General features: G+C 37.6%; 1 protein-coding gene and 1 long non-coding RNA gene across 2 annotated transcripts in view; both read right to left on the bottom strand.

Annotated features, from left to right (window-relative positions):
* Window positions 1-21,269, bottom strand: part of LOC123000562 (uncharacterized) — a 107,866-nt gene that overhangs the window by 32,516 nt on the left and 54,081 nt on the right. The gene's annotated exons all lie outside the window — the stretch shown is intronic.
* On the bottom strand, window positions 839-1,792 carry LOC113266677 (olfactory receptor-like protein OLF3). The gene has a single exon (XM_026514412.4). The coding sequence runs from the start codon at window positions 1,790-1,792 to the stop codon at window positions 839-841; it is 954 nt and encodes a 317-aa protein (XP_026370197.2).

Genomic DNA, 21,269 nt, shown 5'->3' with positions numbered 1-21,269 from the left:
ATTAATCAAGATAGTCTTTATATCCACATGGAATGAATGCAGCACAAATAAATATCTTCATTAGCCTTGATAGCAACATTCTTCTGAGAATAGTGACTCACACAATTACTGAATATAGCTACATATACCACACATTTTAAGTGAGTCTTCAAATTGAAAATGATTTTGTTCCCAGTGAAAACATGATAATCTTTTATAAAATGTGGATGAATAAAAAACTGTGTTACAAGGTAAGATTTATGAATAGGCCCATAATTACAAACAATGTGACAAATCAAAAGAGTAAATGGTGTTGTCTTCAATTACTCTCAGGCCATATGAAAGAAGATTGAATAAGGGTGAGAAGTTCTTTTTTTTCTTTTTTTTTCTTTTTTTTTTAGAATTCATTATTTTTTATTTAAATTCAATTAATTAACATACAGTGTATTATTAGTTTCAGAGGTAGAGTTCAGCTATTCATCAGTCTTATATAATACCCAGTGCTCATTACATCACGTTCCCTCCTTAATGTCCATCACCCAGTTGCCCCCTCCACCCATCCCCCTCCCTTCCCGCAACCCTCAGTTCGCTTCCTATGATTAACAGTCTCTTATGCTTTGCCAAAGGTGAGAAGTTCTCTTACAGCAGTGCTCAACTCCACTGAACACGCTGCTGTGACATAAAAATACACCCACACCCCACACCCAACCCAATCACTCAACCTCCTACCCAGCATCACCAGTACATGTGTCCTCATCTCCTTCCTGGTTGCCAGGGCAATGCAGGTGATGACTGCCATATCTGAGTCAAGTGGGAGAAAACACAGGCAAAGCTCCTTTCTCTAAGTAATGCTCAGGATTCAAGTTGCCAGTTTTGATGCTAGTCCAGAAAATTGCCCTAATAGCTTCTGCCAGGCCCCCTTCACCTCCTTATTCCTTACACTATAAATCATGGGGTTCAGCATGGGTGTCAACACAGCATAGAAGAGAGAGATCAGCTTCTCCTGAAGAACAGAGGGGCTGGAGCGGGGCTGGATATATGTGAAAATGGCCATGCCATAGCACAGGACAACCACTGTGAGGTGAGAGGCACAGGTGTGGAAGGCTTTCTTTCTTCCCTCCGTGGACTGGATCTTTAGGATGGTGGAGATGATCTGGATGTAGGACAGGAGAACCAGGCAGAAAGGTGTCATCAGCAGAATGATACTAGAAACCATGATTGCGATCTCATTGGAAGAGGTGTCCACACAGGCTAGTCTGACCACAGCTAAAATTTCACATGATATGTGATCAATACACTTGTTTTTGCACATGGGCAGCTGAAAGGTGATGGCGGTATGGATGAGAGAGTTGATAGAACCACTGATCCAGGATGTGATGGCCAACCTAGCACAGAGGCCTCCATGCATGATGACCGAGTATCGCAGGGGGTTACACACAGCCACGTAGCGGTCATAGGCCATCACTGCCAATAGAACAAACTCAATCCCGCCCAAGCCCAGGGAGAAAAATAACTGGGCTGCACAGCTCACAAATGGGATTGCTTTATGTGCTGCAAGAAAATGCGCCAGCATCTGAGGAACGATGCTTGTGGCATAAGAGACATCAACGAGGGAGAGGTTGGTGAGAAAGAAGTACATGGGAGTGTGGAGTCGGCTGTCCAGTCTGATGAGAAGAACGATGAGGACGTTCCCCAGCACTGTCACCATGTACATGACTAAGAACAGGACAAAGAGGGAGACCTGTGTGTCCCAGTCACTGGACAGGCCAAGGAGAATAAATTCTCTCACCCATGTCTGGTTATCTGTTCCCATTAAAAAACGTGAGAATCATTAATCTGCAGAGTCAGAGATAACAGAAGTTGTTGAAGCAAAGAACCATTTTAGTGAATACATACTGTATACAACTAGCTAGCCTTCACCAGATGTTTCAGACCATTTATGGGTGAAGATGACAGGCTTTATCCCAATATATCCACTCTGCATCAGAGTCAGGCCAGCACCCTCATAGGCACATGAGATGGTCTCAGGGAGACCCATTAAAGCCTAGAGATAATACAGTGCAATTCTAGGAGCTCACATCTTTACCAACATGCCTCAGATTCCAGGGCAAGGAGACTTTGGTAGGTGAGAATCACAGGTAAAATGATAAACAATGAAGAAAACTAGATTGGAACGTTTTTAAAAGCTACCTATGTCAACTAGACACATCATAATGAAAAGGGTAAATTTATTACAAAAGGAAATACTGGGAAGAGTCAGGTCCTTGTGGAAAGATCTGGAATCAGAGAGCCTAAACTTCAAAAATGATTTTGTTTTTTACTTATTTACAGCTATATGATGTGGGCTAGGTGACAAGCTTTTATATACAAAACAGAGGAATATCATAAAACTCACCAGTACATTTAAGCTCAACTGTAGGTAACTTATGGGGAAAGTACTTTGTTAACGAATACTGGTAGTAGTACTATAGTAGTAGGAGTATTAATAGTAACATGACCTCTGCCTTGGGGTAGATAAGATGATTTTCTTCATGCTGCCCCTCCACAAATTCAAACATAAATAAAATTGGAGGCAACCTTCCACAGGACTAAGGGCTTAAGAATGGATGGGAGGCTTTGAAGACTTCTTGGTTTTTTGATTGCCTTTGATCCTCTTGGCCTTTGGTCTCTCAGCCTTCAGTGGGATCACAAAGGGAAAAGTATTGTAATGGTATATTGTTCTTTTTATTTTTCTCAGTTTACTACTATTAATAATCAACCCTCCATATACGGGCTCAAAAGAAAGCAAAGACTTGATATAAAAGTAGAAGGAAACACCAATGTTTAAGGGCCCTTCTTCATGGTCCAAGGCAGAGAAGAAAGTATGAATTTGTGTAGATGTGCACTGGATTGGAGTTTCCTCCTGTTTCTCCACTCAGGAAGTGCTTTTTCCATGGAACTAATTTGTTATTATATCTGTTGTGAACATGTAAACAAGTATAATTAAATTTTAAAAAATACTATGATTCACTGCCTTAAAAAAATATTGTGATTCACAAACTTTCTTTTTCTTGTAGTATACAAAATAAGGGAAAATAGGAGCTAAAGGCAGCAAGAGGGATTGAGGGCAGAAACAGAGCTAACCACCAATCCCAGAACCCATACAGGTATCAGGTTAGGGTCACTGAGCAGAAAAATGAAGACTCCCTATTCTCCAAGTCTCTTATCTCTTAAACACTAAAACAGAACAAGTCATTCCAGAAATGTCTTTCTCATTTGTGATTCAGACACATATACATTTATAAATTTCTTTAATTTCCTTCTCAAAACCTGGTCTGTTCTTTCAACAGTTCCTTCTTTCCTGCTGCATCATGATACCTCCACCACCACCCTTCCCTTTGCATTTCTTTAATCATGATTAGTCTGAGAAAACATTTACTTGCCTCAAAACCAGTGTTGATCAATGAGCACAGCTGAGCTAATCCTATTTAGCTTTCCCTCCAATATAAATTTGTTTGTGTTCTCTTCTCAGTATTTGTTACAACTTTGGCTACTTGAACTTTTTGCCAGGTACGTAATGCTCCTTTAGTATATAATGAAATCTGGGAAAGGAGGTCAGCAAGATGGCAGAATAGAAGGTTCCTGACTTTCTCTCCTCTCATGAATGTACCAAATGAACACCTATATACAGATCAAATCCCTCTAAGAGAAATCCAAAAAGTAGTTGAGCAACTCCTACACATAGGATGATTGAGAAAATACCCACATCAAAACAGGCTGAAAATGTTGAGACACATGAGTGGCACAATCCCCACTACTAGCACAATTCCTTATAACTGGGAGAGAACCCACAACTCCCAGCTTCTCTCTGAGGATAAAGTAATTGGATTGCATATCCAGCACCACAACTTTTATGGCTGTCACCTGAGGGACTGACTCCCTAGCTCTCTGATCCAACAGGGCTTGGCATTCAAGAGTCCCCCAGGCCCACAGAAAATAAAGAGACACTTATCTTACACATATATAAAAATAAACTCAAAAATGAATTAAAGACTAAATTGTAAGATATGAAAACTCCGAGAAGAGATCATGGGGAAAACATCCTTGACATTGGTCTAGGCAGTGATTTTTTTTTTTTTATACTGACATCAAAAACTCAAACAACAAAAGCAAAAATAAACAAGTGGGACTACATCAACTAAAAGCTTTTTCACAGCAAAGGGAACAATCAACAAAATGAAAGGGCAACCTAGGGATTTGGAGAAAATATTTGCAAACTATATATCTGATAAAGGGTTAATATCCAAACTGTATAAAGAACGCATACAAATCAGTAGCAAAACAACAAACAACCAGATTTTGAAAATTGGCAAAGCCCTGAACAGACATTTTTTTCAAGAAGACATGCAGATGGCTAACAGGTATATGAAAAGCTATCTCAGCAACACCAATCATCAGGGAAATACAAATCAAAACCAGAATGAGATACCACCTCACACGTGAGGATGGCTATTATCAAAAAACAATAAGTGTTGGCAGGTTGTGGAGAAAAGGGAACTCTTGTACATGTTTGTGGGAATGTAAATTGGTGCAGCCAATATGGAAAATAGAATGGCATTTCCTCAAAAAAATTGAAAATAGAACCACCATGGATCCAGCAATCCCACTTTTGGTATATACCCAAAGGAATGAACTCAGTATCTCGAAGAGATACCTGCACTCCCATGTTCATTGCAGCATTATTCACAACAGCCAAGATATGGAAACAAATTAGTATCTGTTAAATGGATAAAGAAATTATGATTGATACACACACACACACACAATGGAATGTTTTTCAGCTTAAAAAAAATAAAAAAGGTCCTGCCATTTGCAACATGAATGAACCTGGAGGACATTATGCTAAGTGAAACGAGCCAAATACAGAAAGAAAAAATCTGCATGATCTCACTTACATGCAGAATCTAAAATGTCAAATATGTAGAACAAGAGAGTAGAAACTTAGTTACCAGGAGAAGAGGAAACGGGAAGATGTCGATTACAGGGTACAAAGTTGCAGTTATTTAGGATGAGTAGTCTTAAGATCTAATGTCATCATGGTGACTATAGATAGTAATACTTATAATGGAAATTTGCTAAGAGAATTGATCTTAGGTGTTCATCACACACCCAGAAAAGGTAACTATGAGAGAGAACATGTTAATTGCCCCTACAATAGTAATCATTTCACTGTGTATATGTATATAAAATCTTCATGTTGTACACCTTAAATAAATATGATTTTTATATGAAAAAACAGGCAGACAGACAATAAATCCTACTTACATTTTTGGGTCATATTACACTCACACTCAACAAATCTCAAGTGACACCTCTCTTGAGCTTTATTTGTCTACTCAAAGATAAATAAGCCATGCTGCCCTCTCAGAACATCATATTAAACAACAATATACCCCTGCGATGCCTCCTTGGACAAGAGCACCATGAAGGAAGGAATTCCTCATGCTTGTATTTTATGAACTGTGGTAGATGTAGGGTAATTACTTGGGCCATAACGAATAAAACACAATATGTGATATAATATGATAGGTATCATTGAAATAGTCCATGAAAAATTATCTCCTTAAAGCACTGTCACTAATGCCTGAAATCTATTAGTGTTGTGTTGATCACTGTCCTTTTGGTGAAATGATTTAAAATGAAATAATATTTTAAAAATGAAATGATATTAAATGGGAGTTTTATATGAAGTACCTAATCTTATAAACTAGTGTACCAGCTTACGGCTGACCCTTAAAAATAAGTCATGTAAGAGTAGAAAATCGGGGACACCTGGGTGGCTCAGTCGTTTAAGCGTCTGCCTTTGGCTCAGGTCGTGATCTCAGGGTCCTGAGATCAAGCCCTGTGTAGGGCTCCCTGCTCAGTGGGGAGCCTGCCTCTCCCTCCCTGTCTCTCCCCACTTCTTCCCTCTCTGTCTCTCTGTGTCAAATAAAAAAATAAACAAACAAACAAACAAAAGTAAATAAAATCTTTTTTTTTTTTAAGATTTTGTTTATTTATTTGACAGAAACAAAGAGAGGGCACAAGTGGGGTGGGGCGAGGGGCAGTGGCCGGCAGAGGCAGAGGGAGAAGCAGACTCCCTGCCAGGCAAGGAGCCTGATGCGGGACTCATCCCAGGACTCTGGGATCATGAACTGAGCTGAAGGCAGCCACTTAACTGAGCCACCTAGGCGTCACAATAAATAAAATCTTTTTTGAAAAAGAGTAGAAAACGGTAAGTTTTGTAAATAACACTAAGTTGCAGGAAAAGTTAGGTCTGGAGTGTGATGACAAACTTTTTCATTTAAAATATTATCATCGTTGGGGGGCACCTGGGTGGCACAGTGGTTAAGGGTCTGCCTTCAGCTCAGGGTGTGATTCCGGCGTTATGGGATCGAGCCCCACATCAGGCTCCTCCGCTATGAGCCTGCTTCTTCCTCTCCCACTCCCCCTGCTTGTGTTCCCTCTCTCGCTGGCTGTCTCTATCTCTGTCAAATAAATAAATAAAATCTTTAAAAAAAATATTATCGTTGGGGGCACCTGGGTGGCTCAGTCAGTTAAGAATCCAACTCTTGATTTTGGCTCAGGTCATGATCTCAGGGTCAGTCTCTGTGCTAAGCATGGAGTCTGCTTGAGTTTCTCTCCCCCTCCTCCTCCCTCCACTTTCTCCCTCTTTAAAATAAATAAATAAATCTTTAAAAGTAAATAAATAAAAAATAAAATATTAAAATATTATCATTGTTGGACTCTAGCTAAAAGTAGCTCCATTAATCCTCTCTTTATTTCTTAATTTATCTTCTCTTAATCTTCTCTTAGTTATTGCAGATATCAGGATTAAAATGTTCTTAACTTTATAACAAAGAAATAAAAACAAAATAGGTGGGTGCATTTCTATACACTAACAATGTGACTGAAGGAAGAGAAATTAAGAAATCAATCCCATTTACAATCACACCAAAAACCATAAGATACCCAGGGATAAACCTAAACAAAGACGTAAAGGATCTGTACTATAGAAACTACAGAACACTTATGAAAGAAATTGAGGAAGGCACAAAGAGATGGAAAAACATTCCATGTTCATGGATTGGAATAATAAACATTGTTAAAATGTCTGTGGTACCCAGAGCAATCTACACATTCAATGCAATCCCTATCAAAATATCAACATTTTTCACAGAGCTGGAACAAACAATCCTAAAATTTGTATGGAACCACAAAAGACCCTGAACAGCCAAGGGAATGTTGAAAAAGAAAGCCAAAGCTGGGAGCATCACAATGCCTGACTTCAAGCTATTTTACAAAGCTGTGATCACCAAGATACCATGGTACTGGCATAAAAGCAGACAGATAGATCAATGGAACAGAATAGAGGGCCCAGAAATGGACCCTCAACTCTATGGTCAACTAATCTTCAACAAGGCAGGAAAGAATATCAATGGAAAAAAGACAGTCTCTTCAATAAATGGCACTGGGAAAATTGGACAGCCACATGCAGTAGAATGAAACTGGACCATTCTCTCACACCATACACAAAGATAAACTCAAAATGGATGAAAGACAAATGTGAGACAGGAATCCCTCAAGATCCTAGAGGAGAACACAGGCAGTAACCTTTTCGACCTCAGCGCCTGCAACTTCTTGCAAGACACGTCTCTAAAGGCAAGGAAAACAAAAGCAAAAATGAACTATTGGGACTTCATCAAAATGAAAAGCTTCTGCATAGCAAAGGAAATAGTTGACTAAACTAAAAGGCTACCTATGGAATGAGAGAAGATATTTGCAAATGACATAACAGATAAAGGGCTGGTATCCAAGATCTATAAAGAACTTATCAAACTTGACATCCAAAAAAACAAATAATGCAGTCAAGAAATGGCCAGAAGACATGAACAGATACTTCTCCAAAGAAGACATACAAATGGCCAACAGACACATGAAAAAATGCTCCACATCACTAGCCATCAAGGAAATACAAATCAAAACCACAATGAGATACCACTTTACACCAGTCAGAAGGAACGGTTAAAATTAACAAGAACAACAAATGTTGGTGAGGATGTGGAGAAAGGGGAACACTCTTACACTGTTGGTGGGAATGCAAGCTGGTGCAGCCACTCTGGAAAACAGTATGGAGGTTTCTAAAGAAGTTAAAAATAGAGCTACCCTCGGGACGCCTGGGTGACTCAATCATTAAGTGTCTGCCTTCAGCTCAGGTCATGATCGCAGGGTCCGGGGATCGAGCCCCACGTTGGGCTCTCTGCTCAGCGAGAAGCCTGCTTCTCCCTCTCCCACTCCCCCTGCTTGTTTTCCCTCTCTCGCTGTCTCTCTCTCTGGCCTTTAACTCCATGGAGCAGATAAAATTTAGCCTTAGCTTATTCCTAACTCCCCCTATCTGAGTCTGCCTTCTAACCCTTCATCTATGAACAAAGACTTTCATGTCATCTCTAACTCCCTACACCAAGGTCTGCCCTCCAGTAAAGTGGTCCATGCCCTAAAATTGCCCTTTCCTCTCCCATCCTAAGAAGAATATCAGCAAAATCAAGATCTTTAAGTTAAATATATTTCTTTTTTTTTTTAAAGATATTTATTCATTTGACAGAAAGAGAGAGAGCGAGAGAGAGTGTGCACACAAGCAGGGGAAATGGCAGGCAGAGGGGGAGGGAGAACAAGGCTCTCCACTGAGCAAGGAGCCCGATGCAGGACTTGATCCCAGGACCCTGGGATCATGACCTGAGTCTAAGGCAGACACTCAAACGACTGAGCCACCCAGGTCCCCAAGTTAAATATATTTCTAATGGTAAATTCTCAGGCAGTGATTTTTAGTAATATTTGTTGTAAACATCTGGTATTTTGGAGTCCTAAAAATGAGACCTTTCCCAGCTATCATAATATACTTAAATTCTGACCAGTGGACCTCCCACATGGGAGCCCCTTCCATCCCGACTTTTCCTATAGCTCTGCAGTACACCTGAGAGAAAGGGTATTGCCCCAAGTAGCAATTCTCAACATAAAGTACCCTTTTAGCCTTTACCACATCCTCCCCATATTCCTACTCTAACAATATGATACAACCTTGAGGAGTTCTGAGAAACTGCTCAAGAACTAAATGAGTAACCTGACCCATACCACAGACAAATAAAACAATTATGACAGAATTTTTCATGTGTTGGTACACACAGACAGGATCATCACTGGTGAGTCTCTAGAGATGTCTTCAGATGTTGCTGTCCACATTTATTAATCAATTTTTAGTTGCATTTAGTTTTCATTGCTACTTTATGGACCAACAATCCAAAATACTCAATTTTCCTTCACAAGGAAGGAAGTATCCAGGGCTTGACACATGGGTATATTTACCTATTCAACATTCAGTGCCACATTTAATATCCTACACCACCAGTGAATGTGATATCCATTTAAATGTTATCCATTTAAATACATTTAAATTAATTCTATCAAATAATATTTTCCATTTCTATTGACTGATGGCTTCATAAATTATCTTCTCCCTTTCCCCCACATCAGGAAGAGAAAAGTATTGATTTGAAAAGACTCAGGAGGAATGCACACTATAGAAGGATTCTTCAGTATCTCAACTTCCAGAATTATATTTCAGAATAATTACGCCTTCCTCTATCCATGCCAATTCAAAGAGTTCATGGATGGACAAAACCTTGGATCAGCCTCAAAAATCCAGTCTGAAACACAGTTGAGGCTTATGGGTGAGCCCCTCATTCACATTGCCCCCCATTCATTATCAAGATGATGCTTTATGGCTAAGAGATAAAATACCAAAAGCTTTTTCTCCCCTGAAAGTTTGTGCATCATCTTCTGTAAGTCATAACGGAGTTACAATCATATTTGGCCTTCTCGTTGGAGTCCTCTACAGTCTTAGCAAAGACAGATTACAAGTCTTGAATTCAGAAACAGAGCACATGAAGGTAAGTCCCATAACCTACAGATATGCTTTCTTTCATGCTGGTCAAAATAAACCGGACCACACTTTTATACAATTGAGTTGTCAGTAGAAATGTCACTTTTATTTAAAGAAAGAGTCTTCTAAGCTGTTGCTGAATATTTAGTTGTTGCATACACTGAATATACCCATCATGGGCAGGAATATTTGCATCATCCTAATATTTGGAAACAAAAGATCCCAGGGCCACTTGGGAAGGTGTTTTAAAGATAATTTTTAATCCTGAGAGGGCAATTAATTTTTCTCCTTGGAATCTTGTTTCTGCTTCATATCTGGATTTTGTACCTGACTCTTCACATGTACAGAGCCCAGTTATTGAGGACCCAGGTTCTCCAACATGTGCAATCCTGAAATTTACCTTTTGTGATATAATTTATCGTAATTGCATTCTATAAATGCTCAGCTTCTTTATATGTCTTCTGCTTTGCAGGCAAGACTAAATTCCCTCAAAAAACTATGTCTCCACAATACAATTTCTCCAGCCCATTCTAGAGGAACCAACCCTGAAACGAGAGTCAGGATGCCTTATTTCTAGTCCCAGCCCATATTCTTGAGTGTATATGAATTTGAGCAATCAATTTAATCAGTTTACATTTTAAATCCCTACTGTAGAAAGGAAAATCCAAATACTTCGTATATATACCCTTAGACAAGTAACTGGGAAAAGATATTTTAAAGCAATTGACAATTTATCTTGTCTGGAAATATAATATATTCTTACTACATATTAAAGAATATCAAAACCTAACTAATCATTTCATAGATCTGGGCTTGTTTCCTAAGTGCTTTCCCCCCAAAAGATGCAGAATTCATCCATACGAACTCCACTTTTTAATTATTAACCAGTTGCTTCATCCTATTTCCTGCCATTGGACTTTTTCTCTCTCTGTCAGTACACAAGTTTGGAATTAAGAACCCTTAGAACAGAAATGTACCGGAGCCGCCAGCTTCAAGAAGGCAGAATCACTTTAGGATATTGCCATACTAGTTAGGGTGAGAAGATTGCAGCATCCATAGGTCACATTCCTGATCCAAACTCCCTAGCAAGTCAGTTAACAAAAGATCCCAGGGCCACTTGGGAAGGTGTTCTATAGATCGGTTCTATTTCTGCCCCACTAGACACTGTATATACCCACCCTCTGTTGGTGCCTCCATTCGAGCTCTCAAACAATGATTAGTACCTGACAAATAGATGTGTCTACTTCAGTCTAATTTTATGCTGGTTTCTAAAGAATGCTTCCCTCTAACAAAGTCATGGGCCAGAGATGAATTGTCCTAGACTCCTCAGGCTCCTGGCTAAGAACTCATCTGGGACTAGTTTAGATGTGAGGTCAACAGCTACTAGAAAGTTCGCAGGTGCCCCACAATTGGCTTCCATACAAACCTAATGAGGTACAGCAGTGTCCAAATTAGCAATGTGGGGCTGACAGACTCCCCTCAGGAGCTTTATGCATTTGAGTGTCTATCACTGTCACCACTCCCAGTTCTCGAGGGCAGGGCCTCCATGCTGCCCTTCTACCTGTGAAGCCTGCTCTTCCCCATCCTCCTCAACCACAGCAACTCTCTGAAGCCTAGGGTCATTCTAAAAATCCAGAGATACTAGTTTTCTGAGGTTTTAGAATATTCTCTGTAGCCCAAACCTGACATTTAGCACTCATGCCCCATTCTACTGAGCAGTGACTAGGTCTACAATCAAACCCAGCGGGAAAAAAAACAAAAAACCCAAAACCCAGTTGTTCCCTTAAGCTCCAAGATAACCTCATCTCACCTTCTGGACACAGAAGCATTGTGCCTCACTCCCCTGTATATGCACAAAGACCCACTGGACCCGCTGCAAGTTTTGCAAAGATGGATGCACACCTGAGTACATCTTTCATGGTACTATTCAAGTTTTGAAAATACTAATATCACATAATAGACTTAAGACTCCAAATAAGATCCCAGAAAAGGGATGTAGAAAATCTTAAGCTTTACATGGGGGCAAAAAGGAAAGGAAAAGGGTCATTGAAATTCTCAACACAGAAGTACAGAAGTGTTAGCTTTCTATACCTTTCCAAATCTTTAATTTTTATGAATAGATTAAATGCAAAATTCACAGAATGCAGTCACATTACATCTCTGATATATTCTTCAGGCACCATGAACCCTGTAAGTGAATCCTTTGTCCATTCATCTCCAAGTCCAATACCCAGTCACTTTTAGCACTACCATTTACATATCCACACACTTACCCACTGTCTATAGCCATCTCCATACTCACTCAGCCATCTGCTTATCTGCACAGCCAACCATGTATGCATCCCTCATCATCCACATGCCACCTCATCTATTTCCCTAATGTCCCATGATTACTCCCACATCTTCTATTCTCACCAACGTATCATCCTGCTTGTCCCCTCATTCATTCGGCCATGTTATAGTAACATGGTATAGTAACTACGGCACCCAGTGACTTTGACAATGTTTCTGTGATATTCTAAGCAATAGAAAGAGAAAGCAGAGATGCTTCTCATTCCTCACCTGAATTTCTGAACTCCCCTAGATTGACAGAATTGCCTGGATACTTTCTCTGAGGAAAGGTGGGAAAATTCCATGGCTGGGAGTGCTGTGGTTACAGCATCCAGATGTTCACATCACTATTTTTCTCCACTCATCTGCAGACAACAAAAAGGGAAACTCCCAAATTCCAAGTTTTGGTAAGGACCCCACAGCAATCTCAGTCACTTCTGCTCCAGACCTGGGGAACCTTTTTTTTCATTCAACCTCCATCACTCAGCAAGTTATATCAACTTTTACTGGAAGCATTGTCACACGGATCTTTTCTTTCCATTACTAAAACTGCTGACTGCTATTTTAACATTTGTACCAAAGTGCTAAGCAATTCAGTTCATTTCAATGCATGATAGACTTCATTCTACCCAAACTTATTGAATCAGATATGTTGCAGAGGGTCCAGAAAACTATGTCTTAATGAGCCTTTCAGGTGTTTCTGATAGAATACATTTGAGAACGCCTGGAACAATTCATTCTGTAAACCACTGTCACATTAATTTTTCATTACAACATTTTATTCTACCATTACTCACTTCACAAATATTTAATCTTAATGGCTCTAATGCTGTATCTCAACTAATTATGAGAAAAGAAGTTCAAAGTCAACCACAATTTCAGTTTTCCCTGTTTGTCTCCCCTATAAGCCCCCACCCATCCTACAATTCCTGCTATTCCCCAAATAGGAAATGCTCTCTTCTGACCAAGAAGGTCATCTCATGGGTATCAGCCTACAAACTGGAATACCTTCTTCAAGAAGCACTTGTGATGAACACAATAATATATACTATCTGTGTGTTGACTTGGTTTGCAAGAACACAAATACTTGCTCCAAACACTGCATCTAAGTTGGGTATGCTGCTTCCAGGTAAGTGATTTGTTGACTTAAAATTCCTTGGTCCAAAGAGTTTTATTTGCCATTGTTTTACTAGTACTTAGCTGAAAATTAGCATCTATTTCCCTCTTTTACTTTATCTGTTAAAACAGACTTTAAAGAGTAATTTAGTTTCTTCCAGATTCCATTTAGGTTGTAGAAAGCTTGAATGAACATCACCTCCATCAAACAAGAAAAGAGCAGATAATCTACAAAACCATAACTATTTTTAAAATCACCAGAAAGCTGAGGTTGCTGGGAAACCAAATAAAATGAAATCTCAAGAATGATAGTTGCGTCCAGAAAGACATGGGACACAGGCTTTGCCTTACCTGAACCAGAGTATGGGAGGAATGTGGGGCACCATGAAAGCCTGTAAGAATTGATTTATCAGATTGGTAAAGGCTGAATGTGGGAGTACTATGAGTATACAATGGCTAGCAGCCAGAGAAAAATAGAGGTATTCACATTTATTCTCGAGATTTTCTCCACATACTTAAACCCATCCTCACGAGAATGTTTGAGGGTGGTAGAAAACCAGCGAAAGTCTCCTTCATAGTGCATGTCTAGGTGAAGGCAGCCACATCTGCCACAGTAAGATAAGGAACCCTCCAACCACCAAATCATCTCTGTTATGGAACAAAAGCCTGAAGCCACTGGGGAAGGGTACCAAACCCTGTTTTCCTCAGAGACAGGTAAAGACTCATTCCTGAGGGAAGGGGGAACAGAAACAAACACACAAACAAAAAACTCTCTAGGTCTCCTCTATTGGGCAGGAGACCAATCCAGGTCAGTCCATGAACCAGCTCCTAGGACCACAGAAGGGCAGGATCACTAAGAAAGTCTGAAACACAGCGACAAATGATGTGCCCAAGACTGAGAAAGAACCAGAATAAAATAAATAAAGCCTCACCCTCCATCACCAGGCCAGCAGGAATTAAGGAACAACTCAAAGCTATTACCGTGGGGTAGAGGCAGTCTGTGGACAGACACACTCTCCACATGCAGTCTAATAGAAAGAGCCTAAAACTCAGGGTGCTTCAGCAACACTGGGAAAAGCCCACCAACCACTGAACATCCCAAACTAAGAATAAGTCATGATAGAGAAAATTGAATTTGTTGGTTCACCATAGCAACATAAAACTCAAACCCAATGCAGTCCTGGTTGCACTGATTCCACACCCCATAGCTCACAGAGTAAACAGAAGAGATGTGTCCACTGCAAAGTATAATACTATTTATCTCATTGTCTGTTATCCTACACACACACATCTGGGTTTAACCAAAATTAAAGATCAGAGAAAAATCAAGAAAAAATATGCTGTTACTGGGCCAAGCAATTAACAGAGCAAGAATTAAATATGAACTGTATATAGGAATCATCACACAGGGCTTTAAAATCACTATCATTAAAACATTAAAGGATATAGTGGAAAAGATGGACAGTGTCATAAACTCATGAGGAATTTCAGTAGATAATTGAAAAATATATGGAAGAATCACATGGAAATACTAGACTCAAGAACACAGTAACAAAGATGAAGATTGCTTATGGGTAAACTCAACAGAACTGAGAAAAAATCAGTGAGGATAGAGTTGATAGAAATTAGCAAAAGTGAAGTACAAAGAGAACAAATAATGATGATGATGATACAAAGAGAAGAGAGTATGGGATAATATCAAACAAGAGCTAACATACATGAAATTAAAATATCTCACCAAAGAACTGCTAGAACTGATAAATTCAGTAAAGTCACAGGATACAAATCAATCTACAGAAATCTATTTCATTTCTACACCAGTAATAAAGCAGCAGAAAGAGAAATGAAGTAAACAATCCCATTTACAATTACACCAAAAATAATAAGATATTGAGGAATAAACTTAACTAAAGAGGAGAAAGACCTGTAATCTGAAAACTAAAAAATACCAATGAAAGAAATTGAAGATGACTACACAAGGAAATGGAAAGACATTCCATGATTACGGATTAGAAGAACAAATATTATTAAAATGTCTATACTACCCAAAGCAATCTACACATTAAATGTAATCCATAAAAAAATACCAGCAGCATTTTTCACAGAGCTAGAACAAACAATTCTAAAAGTTGTCTGGAACCAAAAAAGACTCTGAATAGCCAAAGCAATCCTGAAAAAACAAAGCAAAGCTGGAGGTATCACAATTCCAAACTTGAAGCTATTTTACAAAGCTGCAGTCACCAAGACAGCATGGTACTGGCACAAACACAGACATAGATCAATGGAACAGAATAGAAAACCCAGAAATGGACCCACAACTGTATGGCCAACAAATCTTTGACAAAGTAGGAAAGAATACCCAATGGAAAAAAAGACAGTCTCTTCAACAAATGGTGTTGGGAGAACTGGACAGCTACATGCAGAAGAATGAAACTGGATCACTTTCTTACACCATACACAAAAATAAACTCAAAATAGATGAAAGACCTAAATGTGAGACAGGAAATAATCAAAATCCTAGGGGAGAAGATAGGCAGTAACCTTTTTGACATCAGCCCTAGCAACTTCTTACTAGACACATCTCTGGAGGCAAAGGAAACAAAAGCAAAAATAAACTATTGGGACCTCATCAAGATAAAAAGCTTCTGCACAGAGAAGGAAATAATCAACAAAACCGAAAGACAACCAACAGAATAGGAGAAGATATTTGCAAATGACATATCCAATAGAGGGTTAGTAACCAAAATCTTTAAAGAACTTATCAAATTCAACACCTAAAAAATAAATAATAATCCAGTTTTAAAAATGGGCAGAAAACATGAACAGACATTTGTCCAAAGACAACATGCATATAGTTAACAGACACATGATAAGATGCTCAACATCACTCAGTATCAGGGAAATACAAATCAAAACCACAATGAGATACCACCTCACATCTGTCAGAATGACTAAAATTAAGAACACAGGAAATAACAAATATTGGGGAGGATCTGGAGAAAGGGGAACCCTCTTACACTGTTGGTGAGAATGCCAATTGGTTAGCCACTCTGGAAAACAATAAGGAAGTTCCTCAAAAAGTTAAAAAATAGAACTACCTATGACCCAGCAATTGCACTACTAGGTATTTACCCAAAGGATACAAAAATACAGATTCGAAGGGGCACACACACCCCGATGTTTATAGCAGTATTAACAATAGCCAAATTATGGATCCCAGTGTCCATTGACTGATAAATGGATAAAGAAGATGTGGTATACATATACAAAGGAATATTTTCATTTCAAAAAGAATGAAATCTTACCGTTTGCAACGATGTGGTTGGAGCTAGAGTGTATTATGCTAAACTAACAGGCAGAGAAAGACAAATACCAAATGATTTCAGTCATATGTGGAATTTAAGAAACAAAATAAATGAACATAGGGTAAGAGAAAAAAAAGAAAGAGAAAGAGGGATGCAAAGCATGAGACTCTTAACTATAGAGAAGAAACTGAGGGTTGATGGAGGGAGGCAGGTGGAGAATGGGCTAAATGGGTGCTGGGGATTAAGGAGGGTACTTGTTTGGTTTTTTTTCTGAACAAATAATAAGCTTATTTATTTATTTTGTTTTGTTTTCATTTTTATTTAAATTCAATTAACTAATTAATTAATTTAATAAATTCAATTAGTAACCTAATTTCATTTTTTATTAAATTCAATTAATTAATTAGTTTCAGGGGTAGAGTTCAGTGATTCATCAGCCTTATACCCAGTACTCCTTACATCACTTGCTCTCCTTAATGTCCATCACCCGGTTACCTCCCACTCCCCTCCACTCCAGCGACCCTCAGTTTGTTTCCTATGATTCAGAGTTTCTTATGGTTTATCCCCCTCTCTGATTTCATCTTATTTTACTTTTCCCTCCCTTTCCTTATGCTCCTGTTTTGTTTCTTAAAATCCACATACGAGTGAAATCATATGATAATTTCTTTCTCGACTGACTTATTTCACTTAGCATGATACCCTCTAGTAAGGCGGGCACTTGTGATGAACACTGGGTGTCATATGTAAGTGATGAATCACTACACTCTACACCTGAAACCAATTTTACCATATATGTTTAACTAGAATTTAAATAAAAACTTGAAATAAAAAAATTTTAACATTCAATCATGATAAAAACTGTCAGCAAACTAGGAAAAGAGAACTTCCTCAACCTGATAAATGGCATCTAAAAAAACCTTCAACTGGGTTCATACTAGATGGTAAAAGATCAGATCCTTTCCCCTTAGAATTGGGAATAAGGCAAAGGTGCCCTTTTGTACCACTCTATTAACACTGTACTAAAGGCCCTTGCCAGTGCCTTTTATAAGGCAGCAGAAACAAAGGGAATTCAGATTGGAAAGGAAGAAATAATTCTGTCTCTATGCACAGATGACATAATTATCTATGTAGAAAATTTAACTAGTCTACAAGAAAGCTACTATAACTAATGAGTTTAGCAAGTTCACTAGTCACAATAGCAATATACAAAAATCAGTTGTATTTGTAATTACAAGCAATAAAAAATTTTCAATTAAAAAATCTAAAAGGCAGTGCTGTTTACAACCGTGCATAAAAACATGAAAGAAGTAGGTGCAAACTAACAAAATACATGCTAGATCTGTATGCTGAAAACTATAAAACACTGATGAAAGGAATCTAAGAACACCTCAATAAATGGAGAAAGTTACCATGTTCATGGAGTGAAAGACAATATTTTAAAAATATTAATTCTCTTCCAAACTGATCTGTGGATACAAAGCAAAACTAATTTTTGTAAGAATTAATCTGATTCTAAAAGTTTGTGGAAAAACAAAGGCTCTAGAATAACTGAAAAAATTTTGAAAAAGAAGAACAAAGTTGGATAACTTACACTACAAATTTCAAGTCACAGTGTTAGATGAAAGGATCAAAGGAACAGAAGAGTCCACAAATATATACACCCATGGTCAATTATTTTTGGAAAAAGCACAAAGAAAATTTAATGGAGGAAAAAAACAGAATTTTCAACAAATGGTGATGGACAACTGGATATCCATATGCAAAAAAAGAAACTTGGATGCAGGCCTTCAATTATACTTACAAAAATTTACTCAAAATGGATCAGGGTCTCAAATACTGACCAAAATCGTTGTGACCTTGGATTAGGCAGAGATTTTTTAGATAGGACACCAGAAACACAATCTATAATGAAACAGATGGATAAATTTGACTTCTTTAAAATTAAAACCTCTGCTTCTTTTTTTTTAAAGTAAAATTAATTTTAATAATATATTTTATGTAACCAAATATATTGAAATGTGATTTCAATATCTAATCAATATTAAAACTATTAATGAGACATTTTACATTTTTCCCTATTAAATCTACAAAGTCTCATAGCTATTTTACACTTACAGCCCATCTGAATTCACACCAGCCACATTTCAGTGTTCAACAGCCACATGTAACCTATGGCTACTGCGTTGGAGAACAGAGATCTAGGTAATTGAAACCAAAGGATTTTTTAAATCTAGAATATATAGACACTTGTTTCAGTTATCCCTTGTACTTTGCATGTGTAGACACTGTTGTTTAAAAGTAGAAAAAGTAGAAAACGTAGTAAAGTCATAATCATAATACAATAAAAATTCCATTAAATATATTCACCCTCATAACACTATAAGAATAAAATTAGTAGAAATACCTATAATGGAGTAAAATGAGTGGAATTATTTAATTAAATTCTCTTTTAAATATATATATTTCACTAATATTTCTGTATTATATTAGTTTGTCCAAATCAACATTTTAAAAAATTACTTTACTAGATGACTCCTATGACTATAGTTTTACAACTATGAAATCCTAATTTTCAGCATACATATCCTATTTCTCACACACTTGATAGACAAGTACTCACATATACATATACACAGACACATACATATATGCAAAAGAAAAGCTGTATCTATTGAGCTCTTTTGCCAAAATAGATCCCTTGTCAATACTTTAGGATTAAATCATTTATAAATAAAACTGAGTCATTAATTATAGAATGATCCGTCTTAAATTTAATGCAGACTAAGATCAGTGATATTGGAAGAGCATGTGGGAGTAACTATAGCCACCTATTTGGTACCAGGCAGCGTCCTAAGTATGCTGGCTCACTTATGCACGTGAATCATTTAATTTTCACAAAACCCTATTATTACCTATTATAACAGGTTTTTTTAATGATTTTTTATTATATTATGTTAGTCACCATACAGTACACCCCGGTTTCCGATGTAAGGCTCGATGATTCATTAGTTGTGTATAACACCCAGTGCACCATGCAATACGTGCCCTCCTTACTACCCATCACCAGCCTATCCCATTCCCCCACCCCCCTCCCCTCTGAGGCCCTCAGTTTGTTTCTCATAGTCCATAGTAAAACCTCTGCTTCTTGAAAGACACTGTTAAGAAAATGAAAAGACAAGCCACAGACTAGGAAAAGATGCTTGCAAAACACATATCTTATAAAAGACTCGTATCTAGAATATTTAACAAATCCTCAAAACTAAACAGTAAGAAAATAAACAATGAAGTGAAAATTGGGCAAAAGACATGAACAGACATCCCATCAAAAGCACACAGATGGCCAAAAAAGCACAAGAAAAGATATTCAACATCATTAGTCCCCCAAAAATGCAAATTAAAGCCACAGAGAGACATCACTAGCCATCTATCAAAATTGCTAACCTTAAAAAAAATGATAATAACTGACACTAGCCAGCACTGGTAATCATGTGGAAAAACTGCAACTCTCATTATTGCTTGTGCACATGCAAATGGTGCCACCACTTTTAAAAAGTTTGGCAGTTTATTATGAGATAAAACTTGCTCTTATAACCACCATAGAACTCCTATGTGGGATTTCTTTTCACCCAACTGAATTCATTTATGTTCACCCAAAAATTTGTAGTTGAATGTTTACAATAGTTTTTGTTTCTAATTCCCCCAAATTAGAAACAATCCAAATGCACTTTAAAAAGTAGATCAACAAATGTGGTACATCCATACAATTAAACTATTACTCCACAATTAAAAAGAATGGAGTAACATGAAAAAACATGAATGCATCTCAAATGCTTTATGCTAAGGAAAAGAAGTCATACTCAAAGGCTTTATCCTACTGATTCCACTTACATGATATTTTGCAATAGACAAATAGAGAAGTCAGTTTGGTGGCTGACCATTAATGGTGTTTAGAAAATCATTTGACTAAAAAGGGGCACAAGAATATGCTTGGATGATGACAATTTCTGTCTTGATTGTGGTGGTGCTTATATGATTGTATACATTTTTAAAACTCATACAACTCTGCACAAAAAAAGAATGAATTTACAGTATGTAAGTTACACCTCAATAAAAAATAAAATAAGGAATTAGTCTTTGTTATTTATTAATCTTAGCATAGCACTTAGGCACACACACAAAAAATCAAGTAGTAAGGAATTTGGAGTGTTGGCTCAACATCAGTTTATATGATAAAGACATGAAGCTTTTAACTGTCACATTTCAATACTTTGTATCTACTTAAAACTTCAAAAGCTAGAGCAATTTTAAACACATTTGTAATAATTATGAAAAAGTCCAAATTACTGGAAATTGATCAGACTGTGAGCAGCCTGAAGGCAAAGATCATTCGTTAATTATAAGTAGCAGGGTAATAATTAGATGTACACAGAATATTTGTGAAATGATCATATTAAAATAATAATCTCGTACTATTCAAAGTGGGCTAGATGCTGAAACAAACAGTTCCCAAATAACCATGGCTTAACACAGTAAAATTTATTTCTTATTTATACATATTCCTATGTGGGTAACACTGGTGGGGA

This window comes from Ursus arctos, unplaced genomic scaffold, assembly GCF_023065955.2.
Source record: "Ursus arctos isolate Adak ecotype North America unplaced genomic scaffold, UrsArc2.0 scaffold_3, whole genome shotgun sequence".
NCBI lineage: Eukaryota > Metazoa > Chordata > Mammalia > Carnivora > Ursidae > Ursus > Ursus arctos.
Note: the sequence above shows the minus strand (reverse complement) of the source record. Positions and strands in the feature narration are given on the sequence as shown.